The following is a 24060-nucleotide window of genomic DNA, read 5'->3' as shown; positions in this document are numbered from 1 at the left end:
CTCAAATGGTGCTAATTGAGAGCCAGTTGGCCATCCCGTCACGGAGGCTGAGAAGCATATGTTCATGGAGCATGAATTTCTCTCCTACCCAACAAGGGATCATTTCAGGCCAGGCACGTTTGCAGGGCATGGTGAGGAAGCCTGTGCTGGGTCCTCTCTGTGGAGCTCTATAGCCAGCACGTTTCAATCCACACGTTAAACGAGAAAGACAAAGAGCCTCTTTTCACGCAACTGTGCAAAATAATAGACGAAGGAAGAGAGGGTGAGAGGAGACTGAAAACGTCGTTTTTTTGGGAATGGGGTTTGTGGGTTTTTTCTTTTTGTTTTTACCTCTCTTCCTTCCTCTTCTTCCACCCGAACTGTTCCTCCTCAATTTTTTTCATCTTCCTGTTTCCCTTACTTTTCCCTCCTGTCCTCTCCCTTTCCCACATCTTTACCTGCTGCTTTTCCCCTCTCCTGCGCTGCCGACGTTGGCAGATCCTCTCTCCAGTCTTGCAAGGGCACTCTGTGCTGTACTTTCCCCTGGTAGCCTTTGGAATGTACTTCTCTCCGGCACTTCCTCTATGTTATCGTAGCAAAAGGACAGGAAGAGCAAAGACAGAAGCTATCTCTGTTGTACATCTGAGAAGGGGGAATACCAAGCCCATGAGCAATAAGTTTGAAGTTTGCAAAGGGGAAGAATGGGGAGGGTGGAAGATGGCCTGTCTTTATGGTGGACTGTAACTGTTGATGCACTCTTCCCTTCCTTTCTCAGATGAAAATGTACCCACACTCTGGCACAGTGAGAGGGGATGCAGGAAGGTTTGGCACACAAAGCAGGAGTTTAAGTCCTGCTCACTGCATAGCAAGTCATTGCAGAGGTTCTAGATATGGTGGGTCCAGAACCTCACATGAAATATACAATTTAGACTTAAATCCCCACTCTGGACCCCTGGTTAGTAATGTCCCTGGTAGAAACTCACTAGAAATTGTTAAAGCTGTGACATGGTATCTAACATGGAGTATTTTTCAAAGTTATTTGTGAGATATCAGGTCTGAGACACAAGAACTCTGCAGTCTATGATAAATTGTAGATCAGGGAGGGATGGGGGTTCTTTTTTTTTCTCCCCTCCAGAGAGAAGTTTAAAAATATCAGTGATTAAAGTACTGTAATGGCTAAGGTTTCTTGAAGTCTATCGTATGATGCTATTCAAGGGAACTGGATCTGTATTTTTTAAATTTGATTTGATTTTTTATTCTTTTGAGTTCACAGATCAGAAGACACTTTCTTCCATTCATAGGAAACTGGGAGGTAGCACTAAACCAACCTTAAGAATCTCTCCTTTTCTTCCACAGATGTTGTTAACTTGGATCTGAAGTCTACCCTCAGGGTTTTGTACAACCTGTTCACAAAATACAAGAATGTTGAGTGATCCTGGAAGCAGCTGAGATGTTAATCCTCACGACCTTCTTAGGGAAAGAAAAAGAAAAAGAAAAAAAAAAAAGGGAAAAACGAAACACCTTCTATGTTCCCATTGTGCCTTACACTATATTCCATGCTGCATGATGGCATTCCTTCTTCTGTTCACATTATCTCCATGTACCTCTTTGCATGACATGCCCACTGAAAATACTTTGTGTATTTTATGTTAGCTCCCTTTTGAAATATCATTTTTACATCTTTGCTCTGAGATCCTGGTGGGTCTGTTTGCTAGGGTCAACAAGCTTTCTTGTTCTGTTGATAAAGAAATCTACTACTAGCTACTTTGATAAACAGGAAAAACTTGAACCCTTCTTGATGGGGCAATGCCTTTATATACTTTCTTTTGTAAACTGCTTGGTTACCATTGGTGGTGGAAGATATGCTAGGCTTGAGTGTTAGAAATACAACATTGCATTGTAATATATTTAGAAACTGCACAGTTTCCATTAAATAAGGTTTGTGTGTGTTACTGTATTTGTTTCCAAGGACACCACCTGAAACTGTACATAAGAACCCATGAGGGCTTTTTCTACCTTTCATGTTAACCTCATACTACCCAGTATTATTTCCACTTGATGTTTACACACAGTTAGACTAGAAATGGAATTATTGCCCCATCCGGTCATAGCTGCTTTTCTCTCCCTCCTTTTGTGCTGAGGAGGGAGCTGTAGCCACACTTGAAAAGTGCAGTCTGGATCAGCTCGGTCAGGAGCTGGTCAAGGATGGATGGGCTGGATTTATGCATTCTTTTTAACCCTTTGTGGAATGAACAGGGGGAATCAGTTTGATTGCTTAGAGGTGCACGGTGGACCTTTACTTTCATGTGGAAAAGCTAAAGCACCTGCTCCTGCTCTCATTGAAGTCAGTGGCAGTTACAGCACGACAGGGCCCAAAGTCCGTAAACAGAACTACAGTTTTTTGTCTTGAAAATTAAATGAAGCAAGGTCATTTTTCAGTAAGATTTTGTCTCTGTTTCCTGGGTTATTCTGGACAATGCCATGTAATGTACACCAGTATCAAACACACTGGACTGCACTGAATTTGGAACAGTTTAGAGGTGCAAGCCCGGGGCTGAAAATAACATAAGTTTCCTTTCAGTGATGCTGTGATGAGTTGACTTCATCCCATCTTTCCCAATGATATTTTGCTACTGCTGTGAACTCTGGACCCAGTGCTGTAATCCTTAGGCAAAACTCCCATTGAGGTCAGTGAGAGAAAAGACTCTACCTTTTGAATGTATCTACCTTGTCACAAGACACCGTTACAGCACTTGATGGATTTCACCGGATTGTGCAGATATATCTGCATGTCTAATGATGCAATAGGTGTAGTTAAATGTACAAAGAAGGCAAGGCTAGGATGTGGTTTGTGTGAGCAGGTTATGGGCAGGGCTATTGAAAGAAATAGTATTATAATGCTAAAGCAAGTTATTTGTGGGCTCTGTATTTTATAGCATTTCTTCCCTTAGAATGTGGAGGAGAGCTTCAAAACCACTATCTTATTGCTTTCTATTTATCACATTAGTCACATTTTATGGGCTGCCAGGTTTTATGTAAAGCATTTAACAGAGCGGCCTATCAAGGAAGACAGTGTTACTGCGTTATCTGGGCCAAGTTCAGTCTTGTTGTAAGCAGAGGCCCATCTCTCATTGACTACAAATGAAATGCATCTGCTTACACCAGGACTGAATTTACCCTTCAGCATTAAGGACCAAGAGGAAACGCATGTCCCCTTACTGTGCTATGTGAACTGTGGTGTAATTGTACAGAAGAGTCTTCTCTTCATTAACATTTTTGTCTCAGCTTGACACTTTAACAGTGACTTGCAAAAGGAGAAAACACTTATTTTTTGTTTCTTTACGAGGTATAAAAGTGGCCTAAGGGGGCTAGTGTCCAAAAAAAAAAATTAAAAAAAAAGGCGGGAGGAGGTTTCTACTTGTTTCCATTCGAAACTCAGCTCGCATCTACCGTGGGAGATGCTATGGTGACTGAAGAACTAGTGAGTTAGATTGTAAGGGCTAGATTCACAAAGGAATTTAGGTGCGTAACTGCGCACTTAAGTCCAAAATGTAGATCCTCAACTCCCCTGCTCAGCTGCTGCCTAGTCCTCTAGGTCCCTAAACTCCTGCTTAAACTCAAATATTGGATATGAAGCGGAAGAGCTTCAACAGGAGAGAGTGAGAGCCCCACCCCAGAAAACTCCATAACCCAGCAATTAGGGCTAGTTGGGAGACCTGAGTTCGAGTCCCCACTCCAAGTCAGGTGATTTGAAGTGAAGTTGGTTTTTTACATCTCATGTGAGTGCTCTAATCACTGGACTATTAGATAGTCCTTATATGAGTACTCCTGTGAGCAAGGGACTGCAGATTTGGGACCTTTAGTTTATATGCCATGGGCAAATTGCTAACAGGATGCTTTTAACTTAAGAAGGGCTTCCCCAAAAGCAAACAGTTTTAAAACACAATCATCTTGATATAGCTCCCCACCAACTAATATTGTTTATTTCATTCCTAGTCTATCACATACCTAATATGTGGGTTGTAATTAGGGTGATCAGATGTCCCGATTTTATAGGGAAAGTCCGGATATTTGGGGCTTTTTCTTATATAGGCTCCTATTACCCCCCGCCCTCTGTCCTTATTTTTCACACTTGCTATCTGGTCACTCTAGTTCTAATTGGCTAATATGTTTTGGGTTTAAAGCTTAAAAATATAGGTGTCCCCCCATCAGTGCTAAAGAACAGGATGGCTAATATTTTGTTCATATTACTGGAAATTTTGAATTCTGCCTCTTAGTGTAGAGTTAGTTGGGTAGAAAAGGCCAGGGAATTCTGAGGCTTGTTGCATAGTTCTTGACCACTGCATGCCCAACATTCAAGCTTCCACATTTATATATGGTTAATGAGATTGGCTGCCTATACAGCCTATGTAATGTGCCTTGTAGATTCACCATCAGAACTGTGGATTCCGTTCCAGCTGGTTGTCGTACAACTTGTTCTACGGCTCAGGAGAGGCCTGAGCAATGGTCAGCTATGTCTTAATGTTTCACAAGACTGCAAAGCAACAAAAAAGAATTTACATCAATGTAAAAACTTAGAGCTTTCTTTTTTCACCCTAATAGAAACCCAATGCTTTGTGTATTAATGTATTTTAAGAATCTTTTCTACTATTTTTTAACAATGTTCACTCTGGATTTCTGTTCCTAAAAAAAAAACCCCAACCCACACAAAAAACCAACCTTGCAGATGAGATACTGCACTTGTCATACCGTGGACAAGTCTGGCTTTGTGAGAGTGTAACAGTAGTGTACTGTAAGCAAATTACAATGCAATCCTATGTTTTCTAAAATCACAGCAGGAGTGTTGTGGAACTTAATGCATGGTTTGTGACAACTGTATTTATTCTAATAAACAAATAATGATTACATAGCTTTCTTGCTCTTATTTGGCCTGCTTAATGGATGAAGTTCTAATAAAAGGAAGGACTTGAATGAAGAATGCATTTAGTGAAGACCAAGAAGCCAATGAGATATTGGTCTGCATAGGCCTTAGAAAACAGAGCAGGGACGTGACAGTCTGTCTCTCTGGCACTGGTAGAGCAGCATATGAAGGGGTCCACTCGCTGCAGGTGTGCCTCTCTGCCTGGGTCTGGGAATTAACTTTTGCCCCATATGGTGGCCCCTGCAATCAGTTGCTTTCTCTCCATCCTCCCTCCCACCTCCATGACTTGGAGTGCTTCCTCTTGATGATTCAGCCCTTCGGCCAGTCACTATATAGTCTTCCCCCACCTTTCCAGGGCAATGACGTCCCACCAGACAAGCTGTCCATATGTCCTCCCAGGCAGTCTTCTATTCCAACTCCAGCTCTGTGCCACTTTGCCAGTGGCTGGTAGGGGAACCTAGGCCTGCCTGTTACTCTGGGTTCCAGCCCAGGGACCCTTTGACTGCTGTTGCAGTCCTTGGACTCCTTCCTACCCACCTCTCCATCTCCTTGTCTTTGTCTGGGTTTACCCCCAGAGCTTCCTCCATTCCCCAGGGCCACGTCGCCTCCTAGGCCTCTTGTAAGACTCCCTAATCCAGGGCAGGACACCAGGGCTTACTTGCCCCCTGGAGCTCCTCCTTGTCCCTGGCCAACACCTTTTTACTCTAGGCAGCAACTGCAGATACACTGCCTGAAACCCTTTCCTGTGCTTACTCCCTGCTTTATAATGCTGTTCCAATCCCCGCCTCCCAGCTCTGCTTCATTTGCCATTTGGCCCTATCCAGCCCTGGGTCCCCTCCAGGTGCAGCATCTAAGGTTAATTGACCCCTTCTGATCCATATTAACCAGTTTAGGGCTTGTGTGGGGTGGACGCGCCATCACACGCCACTTAGACTATCGTACTTAGATCGGGGCATCTTATCAGTAGAAAGCAATTGGGGGGAATTGGAGAACAGCAACAAAAATGACTGTGAATGCATCAGTTAGTGACGGGAAGGCTTTAGACAACAAATCCCAGTCAGTGTGGTTGAATAATGAATGAGTATATGTGGGAGGGGATGGCAATCAGCTACCATTATCTGATGGGGATGTATGGTGAGGAAGGAGAGGAATTGAATAGTGCTTGGGGGCTATAACTTGGAGTAAGAATGTGAAATTTTTAAAAAAGGAAAATTTAGCTTAAATATGGTGGTTTATGATATCAGAGTGAGCCCCATTAGACTGTGAAATAATCTCCCAAGGGAAGTGGGGGAAGGAAGCCTTACTGCTTATGATGCTTAAAACTAAATTGGACTAACCACTTGAATTTACTTCAGGGAATCATCATGCATTAGTAACTGGATGGATATGACCTAGTAGGCTTTCTCCATTAGTATGCCCATTACAATATTTTAAAATGTTAATTAGACTAGGGGAAAATCTAAATATTATATTCTGAAGAGCGGTTTTGCCTCTTTGTCTTCAGAAAGAAAAGTATTTAATCACCTGAATGGTAGGTGCTACTGTATATTTCCTGAGAGAGATGCAGTGTTCTGTGCAGTATGACAACAATTTTCTCTGTCAGTAAAATACCAGGGGGTTGTTGCTGCAGGCAGGGGGGTGTCTGTGGCAGGGGAGTGAGGAGGGGAGCGGTGGGTGGGGGTGGGGTAAGAGGAGGCGAACGGCAGGTGGGGGACTAAGGAGGGATGCAGGAAGCAAGCGGTAGGCGGAGGGGGGTGAGGAGGCGAGCGGCGGGCCCATGGCCACTGGGTGGAATCCCCCTTTTGGGGATGCTAGCCCCTGACTCCATCCCTTCCGCCCGCACACACCCCCTGTGGCTGGAGCCACAAGCCCCCAGCCCGGAGGAGCCCCGGGCTGGCCAAAGCCCTGAGATGCCTCCAACACGCACATCTGCCCGGAGGAGCCCCGGGCCAGCCACAGCCCTGCCCACCCCTCCCCAGACCCAAGCCACCCAGATATGTTTTTCATTATTATTTGGACTATTATGTCAAAGCATTTTTAAATTTACTTCAGAATTGTACAGACAACCACTTTTACCAAAAAAGCAAAAGAAACAATAAAAAAGACAAGAAGGTGCAAAGTACCTTATTTGCATTTCTATTCTGTTAGGTCCAGTAAAGAATAGAGATAATTGTGCATTTATTTTTATTATTGAGTTTGCAAAAAACAAACCAACCCAAAACCTTCCATAAATAAATTACAATGATTTGGATGTATATATGTGCATATTACTTTATTAACTTTAGGAAAAAGAAATAATTTTAGGAAAAAGGTGTCAGTGTGGCCACCAGCAAGAGTTGCTGCCTCACTCTGAGGCCACCAAAAATTTGTTGCGAGAACCCCTGGTTTAGATGCACATTTACTGCAGTTACTATAGATGCTAGCAGAGACCATACTTGCTGACATTAGGGCTCTGAACAGAATTGTGGTTTCATTTTTAAAATGTAACGTAAGAACTGTGTGTAACTTGCCTCTTGACAATCTTCAAGCTGCTTTGATGCAAGGCAGCAATTTCAACACAAAGCTGCCCAAAACTTTATCTTGTGCTAGGTTTCATACTCCTTTCCCATGACCTTACCTTGAATACACCCCTTGAGGAACACTTAAAGAATTATTAAAGGCAACATGGTGTCAGTTCTTTTATGTAAAATGTTCATGTGCAAATTGATTATATTGGCTAAATGTGGCATAACGTCATCTCTTTCCTGTTGCTACCAAGCAAACCTCTTGAAAACTGCAGTGCAAAATGAGGAAGTAAGGGACTGTTCTAAACTGAGTGCAAAGAACTAGTCTTTCTTTTTGTTTCTTGCCTACTTTTCTCATCGTGGTGTTCTAATGGCAGCAGTATAAAATTAGGTGGATTGATTGAATCCTGACACGTGCAGTTTTTATTTTTTCAGACTAGAAAGCCTTTTCTTTGGTACTAATTTTGAGCTTATTTGGAATACCGCTTTTGGCTTTTTCCAACCGGAAATAAATCAATTCAAACTTCTTGGTGTCCTCATCTGCAAAAGTAAGTGTTTCGTGTATATTCTATGGTAGATTATAACTATGGTAGCATTATAAGCAGTAAAACATACGTAATAGCTCAGTGAAATTTGGGGAACCAGATGGTGAAGGGATAGTAGACGAAAAGTTAGGTGATTTGAACTATTAATACAAAATGGTTATTTTGCAATCCAGAACCTTCTTATCTGCTATTTTCAGCAAGTAAGGAACTGTACCATTGCAGCTTATAATATTATAGCAACTCTTGAATACCTGAAAACTTATTCACTGACTACTCCTAGCAGAATGCAGAAAAATAAATAGCTTCTGCCTTTCTCAAGATCTCAGAAAATTTAGGATAGTCTCTCAGTAATTGAGAACACAGAACCAAATGATACCATTTTGCTCAGAGAGTCAAGTGTAAGGCCAATATGATTTAAAAATTCCACTACACAATATTGTTGCAATCAATATTCTAGCAATTGTTTTATTCCAAGTGTTGTTCTCCATGTACCAGTAAATAACGGATGCATGGATGCAAGGCCGGAGAAAATAGCCTGATAGCAAAAGAAGTGAAAAGAAAAATAGAAAAGATAGTCTGCAGAGCCCCATTGCAGCGGGCCTGCATGACAAACTCCAATCTTAATACTTCTCCCAGTGCAATTAAGGAACTGAAATAGAAAAAGGATTCCAAACACATTCACGTTCCCCTATGATGTTAGTGCAATATATAAACCTTTAGCAGGCAGTTTTCTGGGCTATGTACAGACATCCTGGGGGTTGTTTGAAACTTATTGTATCAAGTTTTTGAGCATTTCACTGGAGCAGGGATGGCCAAACTTACTGACCCACTGGGCCACATATGATAATCTTCAGAAGTTCGAGAGCTGGGAGTGCCTGCTGGGGCTTGGGGCTTCAGCCCTGCGGGGCATGCCTTCTGGAGTTCCTGCCCTGCAGCAAGGTGGTGGGGCAAGGGAATTCTGCCCCATGGCAGGTGCCTCCCATGGGGCAGAAGCTCTGAGACCCCCCCCCTCGCTGTTGGGCAGAAGCCACTAGACCCAGCACCTCTCCTCAGGGCAGAAGCTGAATGGGGGGGCGTGGTGGGCTTCACTAGCTGCACTTTAACTGTAAAAGAGCCGCATGTGGCTCGCGAACTGCAGTTTGGCCACCCCTTCACTAGAGTGTAACTTGGAGCCTGATCCAGAATCCACCTTAATAATAATAACTAACGATCCTATAAAATGCTGAGGCCCTCCATTCTCAGCTGCTGAGCAGGTTATTGGATTGAGCCCTAAGGGTATATTTATGTATGCTGCCACCAATTTTTAATTTAAGGCCTGTTCTTGCGTGGTCCTGAGTACTTCTTGTGACATGCTGAGATCTCCAACTCCTCTAGCAGTAGGTGCTCAGCATCTTGCCAGCTTAAGCCATACATTTGTATGAGATCCCCAAGTTTTTTCAGCTTACCAAAACAGCTCCTTAATAAATCAGAGGAGTCAACGTTCCCAGGAGGCAGGCCCCGCAGCATTCTGAACCCAGGTTGGCTTGGGAGGTGAGAAAGTGGCAAAAATGGGCACTGTACAGAGTAGCAGACAGTCCCTGAAGTTAAAAGCTTACAACCCAATAGACAAGGCAGACACAGGGAGAGGAAAAGGGTAGAACACACAAGCAGAGTGCACAGTACGGTAGTGGCAAATGTCATGTTAGTGCTGTGATCCCCCCCCACTCCTTTTTGTGGGTTTAGGTGGAAGGAAGTATGCTAAATGGAAAGAAAAGTGAAGAGGGAGGGGACACGGTAGTGAAGGAGGTAAGGGAGATAGGACAGGGGTGAAGATGAGGGTAAGAAGGGCAGATGGGGTGAAGCTGAGGTGAATGGCCTGTGTGGGAGAAGGTTGCAGCAAATTCTGATCTACAGTCTAGGTTTCCACTGGCCTAGACATGCAATGCTGGGTCACTTGCCTGACACTGCATACCAAGCCACCCTTATTGTAAAATAAGAGCTTGAAAGAATCCCACATCAATATTCTCCCTGGAATTAACAGGAGATTTCTCAGTATACATACTGTATCAGCCAAGATGGCCACCATCAATCCATTGATTTAATATTATGGTGGCATACCTACTGAATCTAGTCCCTTTATAGCCTTAAAGTGCTTCTTGAATAATTAGGGCACAACTGCGGCTCACCCTACATGCTCATGCAGTGGAGTAAAGGGGTGTCGGGCACATCCTCACTCTTCTGGGTGGTTTAGTCAATATGGTGGGCCCCAACTCGGGGGGAGAGCAACCTCCATTGGGCCCTTCCGCCCTCCTGTGCAGATGGACAGGCAAGGGCAAGGAATGGGCAGAGCCTTGATGTAGTTGTCAGCATTGCTGAGCTAGTGCAGAGAGGGAAGTCACTGACACCTGCTATCAGATGACAGCAGATTACTTCCCTCCCAGGAGCAAGGCTGGGAGAGTAGAAATCGAACGGTGACTGTTACTGAGTCACAAGTCAGGTTCTAGTCTGAGCCTGGGCTGGCACAGCAACCTGATGCTCCTTACTATGGGTGGCGGTGAAACCTCTCTCTAGTCCTCATCAAATGAATCCCCACGCAACCACTCAGCGGCAGGTGTTCCTCTCCTCACGTCACAGGTGGGGAAACTGAGATGCCAAGGTCCAAACTCTCAAAGGTGGTGTCTGATTTCTGGGGGCCTCCCCAATATCCCATGTGTGTTTTTAGTTACTAACTTTTTATTAGAGAGAAGCAGAATTGTTGACAGTCCCAGTTATTTTCAGCCATAAGTATTAAAGGAAGGGTGACTGATATCAAAGGTAAGGGGAGCAGCAACACTGAGGCAATATAGGGTATGAATTACAGTAAGTGTACACACGTCTAAGAGTTCGGAGAAAGATTTTTAAAGGCAAAAGTGGCAGTTGGACACCTAGCCCCCATTGACTTTCAAGTTAGGTATCTAATTGCCACTAGTGCATATGAAAATCTTCCACTATATTAATTACATTTTTCATTTCCCTTGTTCCAGCGTTCCTCAAATAGTTCAGTTGTTGCTCTTATGTAGGCAGTAAAAGGCTCCATTTCTTATAATTATTCCATTCTTGCCAACTGCATTTCTAGAGCTGGCATTTGGTTTTGCAACCATAATGATGAAATACGGTCTCTCCAGCGGTTTTGTGCATTTCGTGTCTGTTGTGTTGTGTTGTGCAAGACCGACGTGTGAAAGTATCTAATCATAGTTTTCTGCTAGTATTGTCTCGCCAGGCATATTTTTAAAATGGAGCGATCAAAGTCTGTACCAAAACCCAACACATGCACTTTCCTTACACTGGAGCCCCGATAAAAATGTGAGAGAGATTCTAAGGGGACCCTCCCAATGCTGTTTGGAGTTTTAAGCTGTCAGAGCAAGAAACTGTACCTTAGAGATCTTCCATGTCAGATGTGCAATACTGTTTGCAGTGGATCTCTCACCTATTGATTATTCTGCTTTCTTGTTCTCACAATGTGAATGTTTAACAAGGGGTGCCTCACTTTCCTTTAAATTTACTTCTTCCCCTATGTTTTTGAGACTTGGAACTTTTTTTAATAAGAAGGAAATGTGTTTCCTCTTCATAATAAAACCTAGCTCTTATACAGCACTTTTCTTCCATAGGTCTCAAAATGCTTTACAAAGGTGGTCAGTATCATTACCCCCATTTTACAGATAGGGAAACTGAGGCACAGAGAGGGTAGCGACTTGCCCACGGTCACCCAGCAGGTCCATGGCAGTGCTGAGTCCACATGCAGTACTCTATCAATTAGGCCATAGGAACATAGCATTAATAATACCGGGCAGATTATTTATCCGTGATATCTGATATTCTGCCTCTAGCAATAGCTAAGATTTGATGCTTCAGTGGAAGGTGAACTGTGGCCCTCACTTCCAGAATGCGCCTGATTAGCTACACAATGCTGTTTCCCTTCCTGCCCTTTGTCTGTTTACATTGTAAGGGGCAGAAACTGGCTCTTACTCTGTGTTTGTACAGAGTCTTGCATGATGTAGACCAATCTCAGACTATTGTAATACAAATAATGAGCAATAATAATTATAAATGGCTGGTGGTGATGCAAGTAGTAGTCCTTTCTGACCCCGGCAGATGATAATTTTGTGCACTGATGTATAAGATTTTAATATCCCTATTTTTAGCTTGCGTACTGTAATTACAAATGTTATTATCCAACCCCTTAAAATCCAGTTACAGTATGTGAAAAGATTTCCTGGTGCAGTGAATTTAAATTTACTTGCCATTAGTGTAATAAGTTAACCTCTTGTTCTTATATTATAGGACAAAGTAAAGAGAGACTGCTCAGTTTTTAACTATACTCTTCAGAATCTTAGTCTCCTTTAGCTCTTTACCATTCCTGACTAAGCAAGCCTAGCTTTCTCAGCCTTTTATATTACATATAAAAAATCCTACGTTGAAAGAACTTTAAGGTTGCAAAGTCAAGCATTCTAATGTTAGGAAATTCTAGGATTACGTTTGTGTATACAAACTTATTCTGCTCTCCCTGATGTGTTTAAATTTTTGAAAGATACAATTCCAGGTGATATAGGGGAATGTTTTCTAGTGGTTATAGACCCTTCTGCCTCTGTGCTCCAACCTGTTTTTGTCCCTCTTTGCTCCTATCCAATTCACCCCCCACTTTGGCATCTGCTACCCTCTCCCACTCTTCCTGTCCAGTTTTGAAAATCCCTTCCATAGTCTTCTATATGTTAACAAGATACTTTGGTCTGTTCTCCTTTGTGTGTTGCCACCCCCATTTTATTTCAGGACAGTAGTAGTTGGGAAGGGAATTAACGTCAAAACCTGAGCTTTTTTGAACTTCCTTCTAAAATACATAGTCTTCTAGATCCGCTATATTCTTGGTTTATTCATCCCAAACAGTTAAGTGCTGACCATTTTTATAACTTGCACCCCGATGTCTCCTGCTGAAGCATTTATCAGCTGAACTGAAATAGGATTTTGCTGATCTAATTCAGATTAAGCGGAACTGACTGGAGTTAGGACTTTTTTTGAATATTGTAGTGCTTTTCGTCTCCAGGAAAAAACTGATTAACTTCATTTTAATTTTAATGTTGCTTAAATATACGTTGCTGCATGTTTAAAAGTAGGTCACCCACAAACACTTCAAAAACTGCTGAAAGAAATAATTTCATTTGGTGCATATTCCCTCATTCGTACTCATTTTGGCTCTAGCACATTTTGAATTTTTTTTTTCAATTTTCTAGGAGCAAAAAATAATACAATGGAACCAGACTTTCTCACTGCTTTTGCACAGCCCAGTGCACTTCATCATTCGCCACCTAAGAATGACATTGTTCAAGGTATGTGTTTTATAAACCAGCAATGAAGAAAGAGAGAGGAGGGACCCAAAGAACCAAAAAAAAAAAAAAAGAAAGTTCTCAGCACAGATGAATCTCACTTGTTTTACAACATTATTCCCAGGTTCAGACAAGTGTAAGTAAGTAACCTTTTGCATGGAATTTAGCCTCCAACTCTCCATAGGCGGGTTATGAAGAGTCAATGCAAGTTCCGGTTAATCCTCTAAATGAGGTTTACAATTCACAAAAGAACCAAACCAAACTGTGTTTTTGTTTATTTTTTAGAAAGTGTCCCTTTGGTCTCATCAATTTGAATCCCCTGGAAAGATAATTTCTAACAGGCAATTGTAATGATCTGATATGCCCTTTTCTCTCTCATAGGAAATCTATAAAATTACAAATGAGTACACCTTTGTCATGGTGTAATTAGCAAAATGGGGCAATATTGAACTGATGGCAGTTGTTATAGAAAACTTGCATTAGTCACATCAGAGAATTGTAATGGATATTGTTCACTTCTGTTTATAGGAGAAAAGAGGAAATTAATAAATCCTACATCCTGCAATAATGCTAAGTTGGAAGAACTACAAATGGTATAATTTCTTTTACTAAATTATAATTTACACATGAACTGTTGTTTTTAAATGTTTTGTAATCAGGCTCCATCATGTAAGGTACTGAGCACTCTAGCCCCAGTCCAGCAAAGTACTTAAGCAGGTTACAGGTTTCAGAGTGGTAGCCGTGTTAGTTTGTATCAACAAAAAACAAAACAAAACAATGAGTACTTGTGACATCTTAGAGACTAACAAATTTATTTGGTGTGACAGGGTCAGGCCAGATGGCTACAGAAGAGTGAAAGAAGGCAGATATATTAGCCCCAGGTTAAGTAGGTCCTTTTTCCCTGGGTAAGGTAACAGGGAAGGTTCCAGAACAATCAGGAACTTTGTGGAAACAATTAAGGCAGACAGGCTGATTAGAATACCTGCAGCCAATCAAGAAGCTGCCAGAATCAATTAAGACAGGCAGACTAATCAGGGCACCTGGGTTTAAAAAGGAGCTCACTTCAGCTTCTGGTGCGCATGCGAGGAGCTGGGAGCAAGAGGTGCAAGAAGCTGAGTGTGAGAAGGCGTACTACTGGAAGACTGAGAAGTACAAGCATTATTAGACATCAGGAGGAAGGTCCTGTGGTGAGAATAAAGAAGGTGTTGGGAGGAGGCCATGGGAAAGTAGCCCAGGGAGTTGTAGCTGTCACGCAGCTGTTACAGGAGCCACTGTAGACAGCTGCAATCCACAGGGCCCTGGGCTGGAACCTGGAGTAGAGGGCGGGCCAGGGTTCCCCCCATCTCTCCATCCCCGCAACTCCCTACTTGATACTGGAGGAGTTGACCTGGACTGTGGGTTCCATCAGAGGGGAAGGTCTCTGGCCTGTTCCCCGATCCCCTAGGTGGATCAGCAGAGACTGTGGGGATTGTTCTTCTTCCTTTTCCCCATGCTGGCCAGTGATGAGGCTAACTGAGTGAACAGCAGATTTGAGCCATGAAAGCCGCCAAACTGAGGGCTGCCGTGAACCTCTGAGGTGAGCAGATCCGCCAATAAGCGCAGGACCCACCAAGGCAGAGGAGGAACTTTGTCACATTGGGCATAAGCTTTCATGGGTTAAAACCCACTTCATCGGATGCATGCAGTGAAAAATACAGTAGGAAGATATATATATACAGAGAACATGAAAAAATGGGTATTTCCATACCAACTGTAACGAGACTAATCAATTAAGGTGGGCTATTATCAGCAGGAGGGGGAAAAAAAACTTTTGTTGTGATAATCAGGATGGCCCATTTCAAACCATTGACAAGAAGTTGTGAGTAATAGGAGGGGGAAAATTAGCATGGGGAAATAGTTTTTACTTTGTATAATGACCCATCCACTCCGAGTCTTTATTCAAGCCTAATTTAATGGTGTCCAGTTTGCAAATTAAAATTCCAATTCTGCAGTTTCTCGTTGGAGTCTGTTTTTGAAGTTTTTTTTGTTGGAGAATTGTGACTTTTAGGTCTGAAATTGAGTGACCAGGGAGGTTGAAGTGTTCTCCAACTGGTTTTTGAATGTTATAATTCTTGACGTCTGATTTGTGTCTATTTATTCTTTTGCGCAGAGATTGTTCGGTTTGGCCAATGTACATGGCAGAGGGACATTGCTGGCACACGATGGCATATATCACATTGGTAGATGTGCAGGTGAACGAGCCTCTGATAGTGTGGCTGATGTGATTAGGCCCTATGATGATATCCCTTGAATAGATATGTGGACAGAGTTGGCAACGGGCTTTGTTGCAAGGTTAGGTTCCTGGGTTAGTGGTTTTGTTGTGTGGTATGTGGTTGCTGGTGAGTACTGGCTTCAGATTGGGGGGCTGTCTGTAAGCGAGGACTGGCCTGTCTCCCAAGATCTGTGAGAGTGAGGGATCATCCTTCAGGATAGGTTGTAGATCCTTGATGATGCACTGGAGAGGTTTCAGTTGGGGGCTGAAGGTGATGGCTAGTGGCGTTCTGTTACTTTCTTTGTTGGGCCTGTCCTGGAGTAGGTGACATCTGGGTATTCTTCTGGCTCTGTCAATCTGTTTCTTCACTTCAGCAGGTGGCTATTGTAGTTTTAAGAACGCTTGATAGAGATTTTGTAGGTGTTTGGAGCAAATGCGGTTGTATCGTAGCGCTTGGCTGTAGACAATGGATCGTGTGATGTGGTCTGGATGAAAGCTGGAGGCATGTAGGTAAGTATAGTGGTCAGTAGGTTTCCGGTATAAGGTGGTGTTTATGTGACCATCGCTTATTAGCACTGTAGTGTCCAGGAAGTGGATCTCTTGTGTGGACTGGTCCAGGCTGAGGTTGATGGTGAGATGGAAATTGTTGAAATCATGGTGGAATTCCTCAAGGGCTTCTTTTCCATGGGTCCAGATGATGAAGATGTCATCAATGTAGCGCAAGTAGAGTAGGGGCATTAGGGGACGAGAGCTGAGGAAGCGTTGTTCTAAGTCAGCCATAAAAATGTTGGCATACTGTGGGGCCATGTGGATACCCATAGCAGTGCCGCTGACTTGAAGCTATATATTGTCCCCAAACGTGAAATAGTTATGGGTTAGTCACAAAGTTCAGCCACCAGGTTTGCCGTGACATTATCGGGGATACTGTTCCTGACGGCTTGTAGTCCATCTTTGTGTGAAATGTTGGTGTAGAGGGCTTCTACATCCGTAGAGGGCTTCTACATCCATAGTGGCCAGGATGGTGTTTTCTGGAAGATCACCAAAGGATTGTAGTTTCCTCAGGAAGTCAGTGGTGTCTCGAAGATAGCTGGGAGTGCTGGTAGCGTAGGGCCTGCGGAGAGAGTCTACATAGCCAGACAATCCTGCTGTCAGGGTGTCAATGCCTGAGATGATGGGGTGTCCAGGATTTCCAGGTTTATGGATCTTGGGTAGCAGATAGAATACCCCTGGTTGGAGTTCTAGGGGTGTGTCTGTGCAGATTTTTTCCTGTGCTTTTTCAGGGAGTTTCTTGAGCAAATAGTGTAGTTTCTTTTGGTAACCCTCAGTGGGATCAGATGGTAATGGCCTGTAGAATGTGGTGTTAGAGAGCTGCTTAGCAGACTCTCGTTCATATGCTACCTATTCATGATGACAACAGCACCTCCTTTGTCAGCCTTTTTGATTATGATGTCAGAGTTGTTTCTGAGGCTGTGGATGGCATTGTGTTCTGCACGGCTGAGGTTATGGGGCACGTGATGCTGCTTTTCCACAATTTCAGCCCGTGCACGTCGGCGAAAGCACTCTATGTAGAAGTCCAGTCTGTTCGACCTTCAGGAGGAGTCCATGCAGAATCCTTCTTTTTCTAGTGTTGGTAGGAAGGTTTCTGTGGATTAGTGTGCTGTTCAGAGGTGTGTTGGAAATATTCCTTGAGTCGGAGACGTCGAAAGTAGGATTCCAGGTCACCACAGAACTGTATCATGCTCGTGGGGTTGGAGGGGCAGAAGGAGAGGCCCCGAGATAGGACAGACTTTGTGACAGGTATTTTAAAAATGCCCTTTGAGTGTTGGTGTGTATGTATAGCTCATATTCACAAATCCCTAAACATATGTTTGTGTGTCTCTATATTATATGTTTCCTAAAACCTAATGAGCTCACAATCGGTTCATGAAGGATTTAATTTTTGCAACAGGGTTTACCATTACCATATTTTAATAAATGAGAGAATCTGAGAGGTGGTATAGCAAGAAGGAATCACTAAAGACACTGAATTCATTCTTCACAAATTGCCAAAATAAAAGATTTCTTTAGCCTGTGATTGTGAAGATTCCTGTGAGCTTTGCTGTTGACCCCATTCATGGTTACAGAGCATGCAACCTGGGTTTGACTGACTAACCCAGGGGTTCTCAAACTGGGGGTTGGGACCCCTCAGGGGGTCGGGAGGTTATTACATGGGGGTCGCGAGCTGTCAGCCTCCACCCCAAACCCCTTTTTTGCCTCCAGTATTTATAATGGTGTTAAGTATATTAAAAAGTGTTTAATTTATAAGGGGGGGGCCGCACTCTGAGACTTGCTATGTGAAAGGGGTCACCAGTACAAAAGTTTGAGAACCACTGGACTAACCTGTTTCCTCACTGGCTAGGGGAAGAGAGAGAATGCTTTATGTTGCTCACCATCAGCAATGCCTTCTGGCATATCGGGGAGTGGCAGGCATTTTCTTCCTTGTCTGGAGAGTTCACAGCTCTGACACCGAGCCTTTAGCGAGGCAATTATAATGGGAGACATTGGAGTCGCTTCAAGGGCTGCCTTAGAGAAGCAAAGAAACTCACTTGTGGAAAATATTAAATTAGTTTCCTGATTTAATTGGGTGTTCTTATCAGGGTGGCTTTGGGGGCAAAGAAATATAAGCTGCAAGATGGGCCACCTCAGTTGCCAAGATTATTAAACTACAGGTAAAATGTGAAGTGCTTAAAGCAAGAAGAAGTTAGTAGCAAAGTTCTGCTTCAACTACTCTTTTTTTCCTTTCCCTACCTGTTCTTTTCTCCTGTATTTTCAGATACACTTCTCTGTACTGCTGCCTGGGGAGACCCTGGTAGCTAGAGGCAAGGCAATGTTGCCTAAGCTGTAGGCTAGGGAGATGGCTGTTAAAAGATAAAACAGGTGAACCAAGAAGCTTGTGACTCTATTTTCAGCAGTGCAGTTCATCAGCTTATGCCACTGCCCTCAGCTTGCCAGTTCAAACTGCACTAATCCAATGCATCGTCAGAACTTGAACTCTAGGCATTAGGTGAAGAGATAACCACAGTTCACTGAGTGAAATCCTGCTGTCTCTTGGCTTTGAATATACATTACACACACTTTGAGAGCTCATCAATATAGAGCAGAGAGGTTTTTTAGTTTCTTGTGAATTTTCAAACATCTCATAGGGTTTTTAAGGTTTCTTTTATACATTTTTCTTTGAGAAGCATGTCTTCAGAGTAACAATATGGACTGGAATGTTTCAGCCTGACGAACAGTCTAATGAGGGGAAAATAGGCTTATTCAGGATTCCATTCACCCCTGGGCAGAGAAGCAGCACAAAACTGATACACCAAGTAAGCCCTCCAAGTAGGGTTTAATTGGGACAGAGATGAGCATGGACCATAGAACTGGGGGCTTCCAGAATTAAAGCATGAGCTGTCACAGCTTGAGCTAGAGCCAAATCTCTGTAGCTGGGCTGTAACAGACTAATAGCCTCTAAAAAGAAAAGGAGTACTTGTGGCACCTTAGAGACTAACCAATTTATTTGAGCTACAGCTCACTTCATCGGATGCATTCGCTGTATTTTCCACTGAATGCATCCGATGAAGTGAGCTGTAGCTCACGAAAGCTTATTCTCAAATAAATTTGTTAGTCTCTAAGGTGCCACAAGTCCTCCTTTTCTTTTTGCGAATACAGACTAACACGGCTGCTACTCTAATATCATCTGCGGATCAGGCACAGAAGAGGACCCATAACACACATTCACCGGTGGGTTTCACTGGCTTTCTGCACAGCATGAATTCTACCCTTTAAGCATTTCATATTTTGAAGTGCTGAAACACATTCGATCAACCACAGCAGAGAGGACACAAATAATCGGAGCACCTCCCTTTACCACACAAAGAGGTGTTCCATTACATACTGTGTATATGCCACTTAGTGAGATGAATTGAAAATAAAGTGGATGTGGGTGAGGAGGAGAGAAAATGAAAATGGAGAGAGAAGAGAGTTGGAAAGAGAAAATAGGGGCATGATGTTGAGAGAGAGAGAGAAGACTGAAATAAAATAAAGACAAGGAGAGACTCGATGGAGGATGAAAACAAAACAAAAGACAAAGGAGAAAGGTGCACTCTTGTGGTGGTCAAGTGTTACCATTTATTTTCCCACTTTCTGTTCCAACAACAGATATATCATTGTTGACTGTTTGATTTTTCCCTGCAGCTCTTGATAGATTGGATTAACACAACCCTGAAAGAGGAACACATCATAGTAAAAAGCCTGGAAGAAGACCTATTTGATGGGCTGATACTTCATCATCTATTGGGTAAGTCGCTTCTTTGAGCTCTGCTCCCTAATAAATCTCGCATGCTCTTCAGTGCAGAAGCTCACAGATAAAATAAAAACCAAACACACTAAACTGTAAGAACAGCTTTGCTTCCTGGTATCTTACTAATTATTAATGCCTCTTGCACTCAAATAGACACGAGCACTGCACTGTGAACCATATGTGGTAATTGTAATCCTGAACAGGTGCTTGATCTACCCTTCCCCACCAACCTTTGGAAAGTCTTTTTATTCCGCTGTTTATATAGAGAGTAAAAAGGTTAACTTTGAAGTCTGAGGTTATAACACCTCCAAGAGGTGCTGATGACATTATAAGCCATGACAGTGAATATGATTTATGATATTACCATAAATGCCAGCTGGAATCACCTCTACAATTATACATATATATGTATTGTGACAGGATCAGACCAGATGGCTACAAAAGAGCGGTTGAAGGTAGATACATGAGTTCCAGGTTAAGCAGGTCCCTTTTCCCTGGGTAAAATAACAGGGACTATTCCAGAACACTCATGAACTTTCTAGAGCTAATTAAGGCAGGCAGGCTAATTAGGACACCTGTAGCCAATTGGGAAGCTGCTAGAATTAATTAAGGCTAATCAGGACACCTGGTTTAAAAAGGCTGTCACTCCAGTTAGTGAAGTGTGTGCAAGCAACTGAGAGTGAGAGGGCATGCTGCTGGAGGACTGAGGAGTACAAATGCTATCTGGCATCAGGAGGAAGGTCCTGTGTTGAGGATACAGAGGAGGCCATGGGGATGTAGCCCGGGGAGTTGTAGCTGTCACGCAGCTGTTACAGGAGCCACTGTAGACAGCTGCAATCCACAGGGCCCTGGGCTGGAACCCGGAGTAGAGGGCAGGCCTGGGTTCCCCCCAACTCCCTATTGGATACAGGAGAAGTTGACTTGGACTGTGGGTCCCACCAGAGGGGAAGGTCCCTGGCCTCTCCCCTGGCCCACTAGGTGGACCAGCAGAGACTGTGGGGATTGTTCTCCTTCCTTTTCCCCAGGCTGGCCAGTGATGAGGTTATCTGAGCGAATGGCAGATTTGAGCCACGAAAGTGGCCAAACTGAGGGCTACTGTGAATCTCTGAGGTGAGCAGAATCTGCCAGTAAGCACAGAACCCACCAAGGTAGAGGAGGAATTTTGTCACAATATATATTTAAAAGCCATAGTCTGAGACCTCAGGCCAGAACTTCAGCTGCTGTAAATCAGTGTGGCTATATTCACTTCAATGGAGCAACATCAATTTTATACTAGTTGAAGGTTTGGCCTCTTGAATCAATGCCCAGCCTAAAGTTATGGTCTACCATTCCCCCCATGACCATGCCTCTAATTACTGCGGTCTTCACCCTCTTCTCCACTCTACTTTGACTGCAACTGGATTGGCCCTCACCTCCTAATCTTCTGATCAAATCTGATAAATAGTGGTGTCACCAGGCTCATGAATAGGATTGGTTTTCTTTTATAATTTGGGGCTGTGATGTCACAACTATGAACTAAGATTTTTCTTTTTATATGAACTGCTATGTGCTCAGCACATATACCAATCTACAGGGCAGATTCACTCATTGGATTCCTGCAGTCCCCACTGGTAAAACCCAGAGTGTGGACCACTTGTGGCTAAAAGTCAATCTGCAGCCTGTGGCTCCAATCCTGCAACCAGAACCATGTGCGGAGCCTTATTGATGTCAGTGAGATTCTGCATGAACCCAAGGGAGTACCTGTGCACATCCAATTGCAGGTTTCGGGTCTGCGTTATATAATTTATTAAATTATACTGATCACTTACATCAAGACTTTTTTTGGTATTTCTGCTATGATTTTGTGTTGTCTCTACAGTGCTGTTAAAACACATCAATCTTGCTTTGTTTTGTTTTAATTGTGCTCCTTCTCAGAAAAACTAGGATCTCTCAGGCTGGATGTTGAGAAGATGGCACTGACGGAAAAAAAACAGAAACGTAAACTTGCTGTTATTCTGGAAGCTGTGGGCCAGTGTTTACAACTAGAAGAGAGCCAGCTGAAATGGAGTGTTGATTGTATGTGGAGAAGTAAAATGCAAGGAAATTACCTCATAAAAATACATTGTTCTGGGGTTTTACTGGGCTAAGATGATGTTGCTAAAGGAAGGATGATCTTGGGGTTAAGGCACTGAAATATAGCCAGGAACTGAACCCAATTCTCCTGTGTCTAACTGCAGACTTCCTATTTGACCCTGAACAGGTCTCTTTAATCTTTCTGTGCCTCATTCCCACAGCTATAAAATGGGACTAATCTGCTCTTCCTCATGAGCATATTTGGAGGCATATTCATATTTTGGTTGTAAAGCACTAGAATGTTCTCAGGAAGGGGCAATGGGAATGCAGAGTATTACTATTAGGCTGTAGTGAGTTTGCACATTACTTATAATTTGCTTTCTTTACATGAAACAGCTATCTTCCAGAAGGACTTACTGAGCACATTATATCTTCTGATTGCAATAGCAAAGCACTTCCAACCTGATCTGCCTATCCCTTCAAATATTAGTGTGGAAGTAATAATCATTGAGGTAATTATGGCTCTTTCCTTTGCTGCCATGGGGTCACAGAAATCTCACAAGAAATTAAAAAATACAGTGGAAGAAAAGTGTGGTGTATATCACTGTATAACTGTTCTGCTTTTGTTTTCTGTGTAATTCACCTTTTAATTCTAGAAATCTGTTGTTTGCAGGAGTAACCAGCCATTTTGTGTTCAGTTCAGAGGTAGCGTTCTACAGAGGCTACAAACACAATGCTTTGTCATTGAGACTTTCCTGCTACGCTTTTGCTGTTTCCACTTAATGTAAAATAAAAGGCATTCAGACTGAAAGCAGAGTTGCTCTTGGTGGATGGAAAATTATAACTGATTATAACCCCAACTGTTCAAAATTCATTTTCTGCTCCCCAAAATCCTAAGATTGGCCTAAAAATCATGAGATTTTTCTTTTAAAAAACTGGGTTTTTTATTTACTTTCTGATTTTTGTGACTTTAGGGTGCACTTGGGTCACATTTTCAAGCTTTTCTCCACACCTATGAGGGCTAGGAACTTACCTTTTAGAATTTTATTTATTTAGGTAATGAAATGAAAACTGAGATCCTCACATAGTTACATGACTCTAGGATCTGGGGCTTTAAGAAAAACATCACATATCCCACAACTTGTGATATAATTGTGGAAGTTGGCAATACTGAGTCAGATTTTTAACTGTGGGTGAAGTTCCTTTGCATATAGAACATAGCATGAGGCCTATATCCCCCTTAAAGTCCACTTAATCCCTATTTGCAGGGCTACACATGGGACTTACGTGATGCATATGCCTTGGGCTTGCTCTCTACACATTTACATCTAGGAGAGTCTGGATTTAAATGCTTTATTGTATGGATAGCCTCTGACAGGAAGATCTAGATCTTGACCATACAAGATGCCAGTAAAGTCATTTTTGACAGTTGGACTTAGGTTCCTAAGTCATTTAAGTACTTGTGAATATTTTAAACTTAAAGTTTATAGCCGCAAACTGTTAATAAAAGTTGCCTTTACTTCTACACATTTCCTTGTATAGTCCTTGCAGTTAAACATTATTCTATATTGGCTTTCTGTTTAAAGCGTACCTTAACAGGATTAAGGACAGAAAATGCAGTGGAATATATCACGGAGAATAGGTAAGAGAAGAAACATTTTGTTTTATACATTGTATACATTTTCCAATAACTTAAGCATGTGCTTTCCAGAATTCCACCCACGTTGATACCCTGATTTACAGTTTCACTTTTCTGGGACATTGTGAATTAAAACAAGGGAACACACACATTCTGCAAAGGAACTTCTAAACCAGTCACACTTTACTCATAGACAAAGCACAAGAGATATTCATATTTGAAACAACAAATGCCTGAACACAAGACCTTCCCTCAATTTCCTCATCCTTCCTGAGAGCTCTTTTGGTATTAATCAGTATCCTTCAGTGAGTCCAGGATCCTCTGACACCATTCTCTGTTCAGTCTTGTCTTCTGGTTCTGGCTCCCCTTGCTAAAGTAAGTCTTCTTTTAACAGCTGTTTATTAGACCTTGTCTCTTCCTGGCCTTCCCCTGGGGTTATTCCAGCCTCTAGCCCCCTGTGGGCTGTGGCTAGGGGTGGTTGGAAAGCAACAATTTCATTTTATGAAAAA

General features: G+C 42.7%; 2 protein-coding genes across 2 annotated transcripts in view; both read left to right on the top strand.

Moving 5' to 3' along the window:
• PARVB (parvin beta) overlaps window positions 1–3606 on the top strand; it is a 96742-nt gene extending 93136 nt beyond the window's left edge. The window contains exon 13 of the mRNA XM_074936670.1: window positions 1336–3606. Within this exon, the coding sequence (XP_074792771.1) occupies window positions 1336–1412 (77 nt within the window). The 3' untranslated portion in view covers window positions 1413–3606. The remainder of the gene's footprint in view (window positions 1–1335) is intronic.
• Window positions 3607–7787: 4181 nt separating this feature from the next.
• PARVG (parvin gamma) overlaps window positions 7788–24060 on the top strand; it is a 31881-nt gene continuing 15608 nt past the window's right edge. Inside the window, exons 1-7 of the mRNA XM_074949134.1 lie at window positions 7788–7952; window positions 13193–13288; window positions 13814–13878; window positions 19755–19857; window positions 21775–21915; window positions 22309–22424; window positions 23499–23554. Coding sequence (XP_074805235.1) covers window positions 13210–13288; window positions 13814–13878; window positions 19755–19857; window positions 21775–21915; window positions 22309–22424; window positions 23499–23554 — 560 coding nt within the window. The 5' untranslated portion in view covers window positions 7788–7952; window positions 13193–13209. The remainder of the gene's footprint in view (window positions 7953–13192; window positions 13289–13813; window positions 13879–19754; window positions 19858–21774; window positions 21916–22308; window positions 22425–23498; window positions 23555–24060) is intronic.

This window comes from Natator depressus, chromosome 1 (assembly GCF_965152275.1).
Source record: "Natator depressus isolate rNatDep1 chromosome 1, rNatDep2.hap1, whole genome shotgun sequence".
NCBI lineage: Eukaryota > Metazoa > Chordata > Testudines > Cheloniidae > Natator > Natator depressus.
This window is presented reverse-complemented; position numbering and strand designations above follow the sequence as displayed.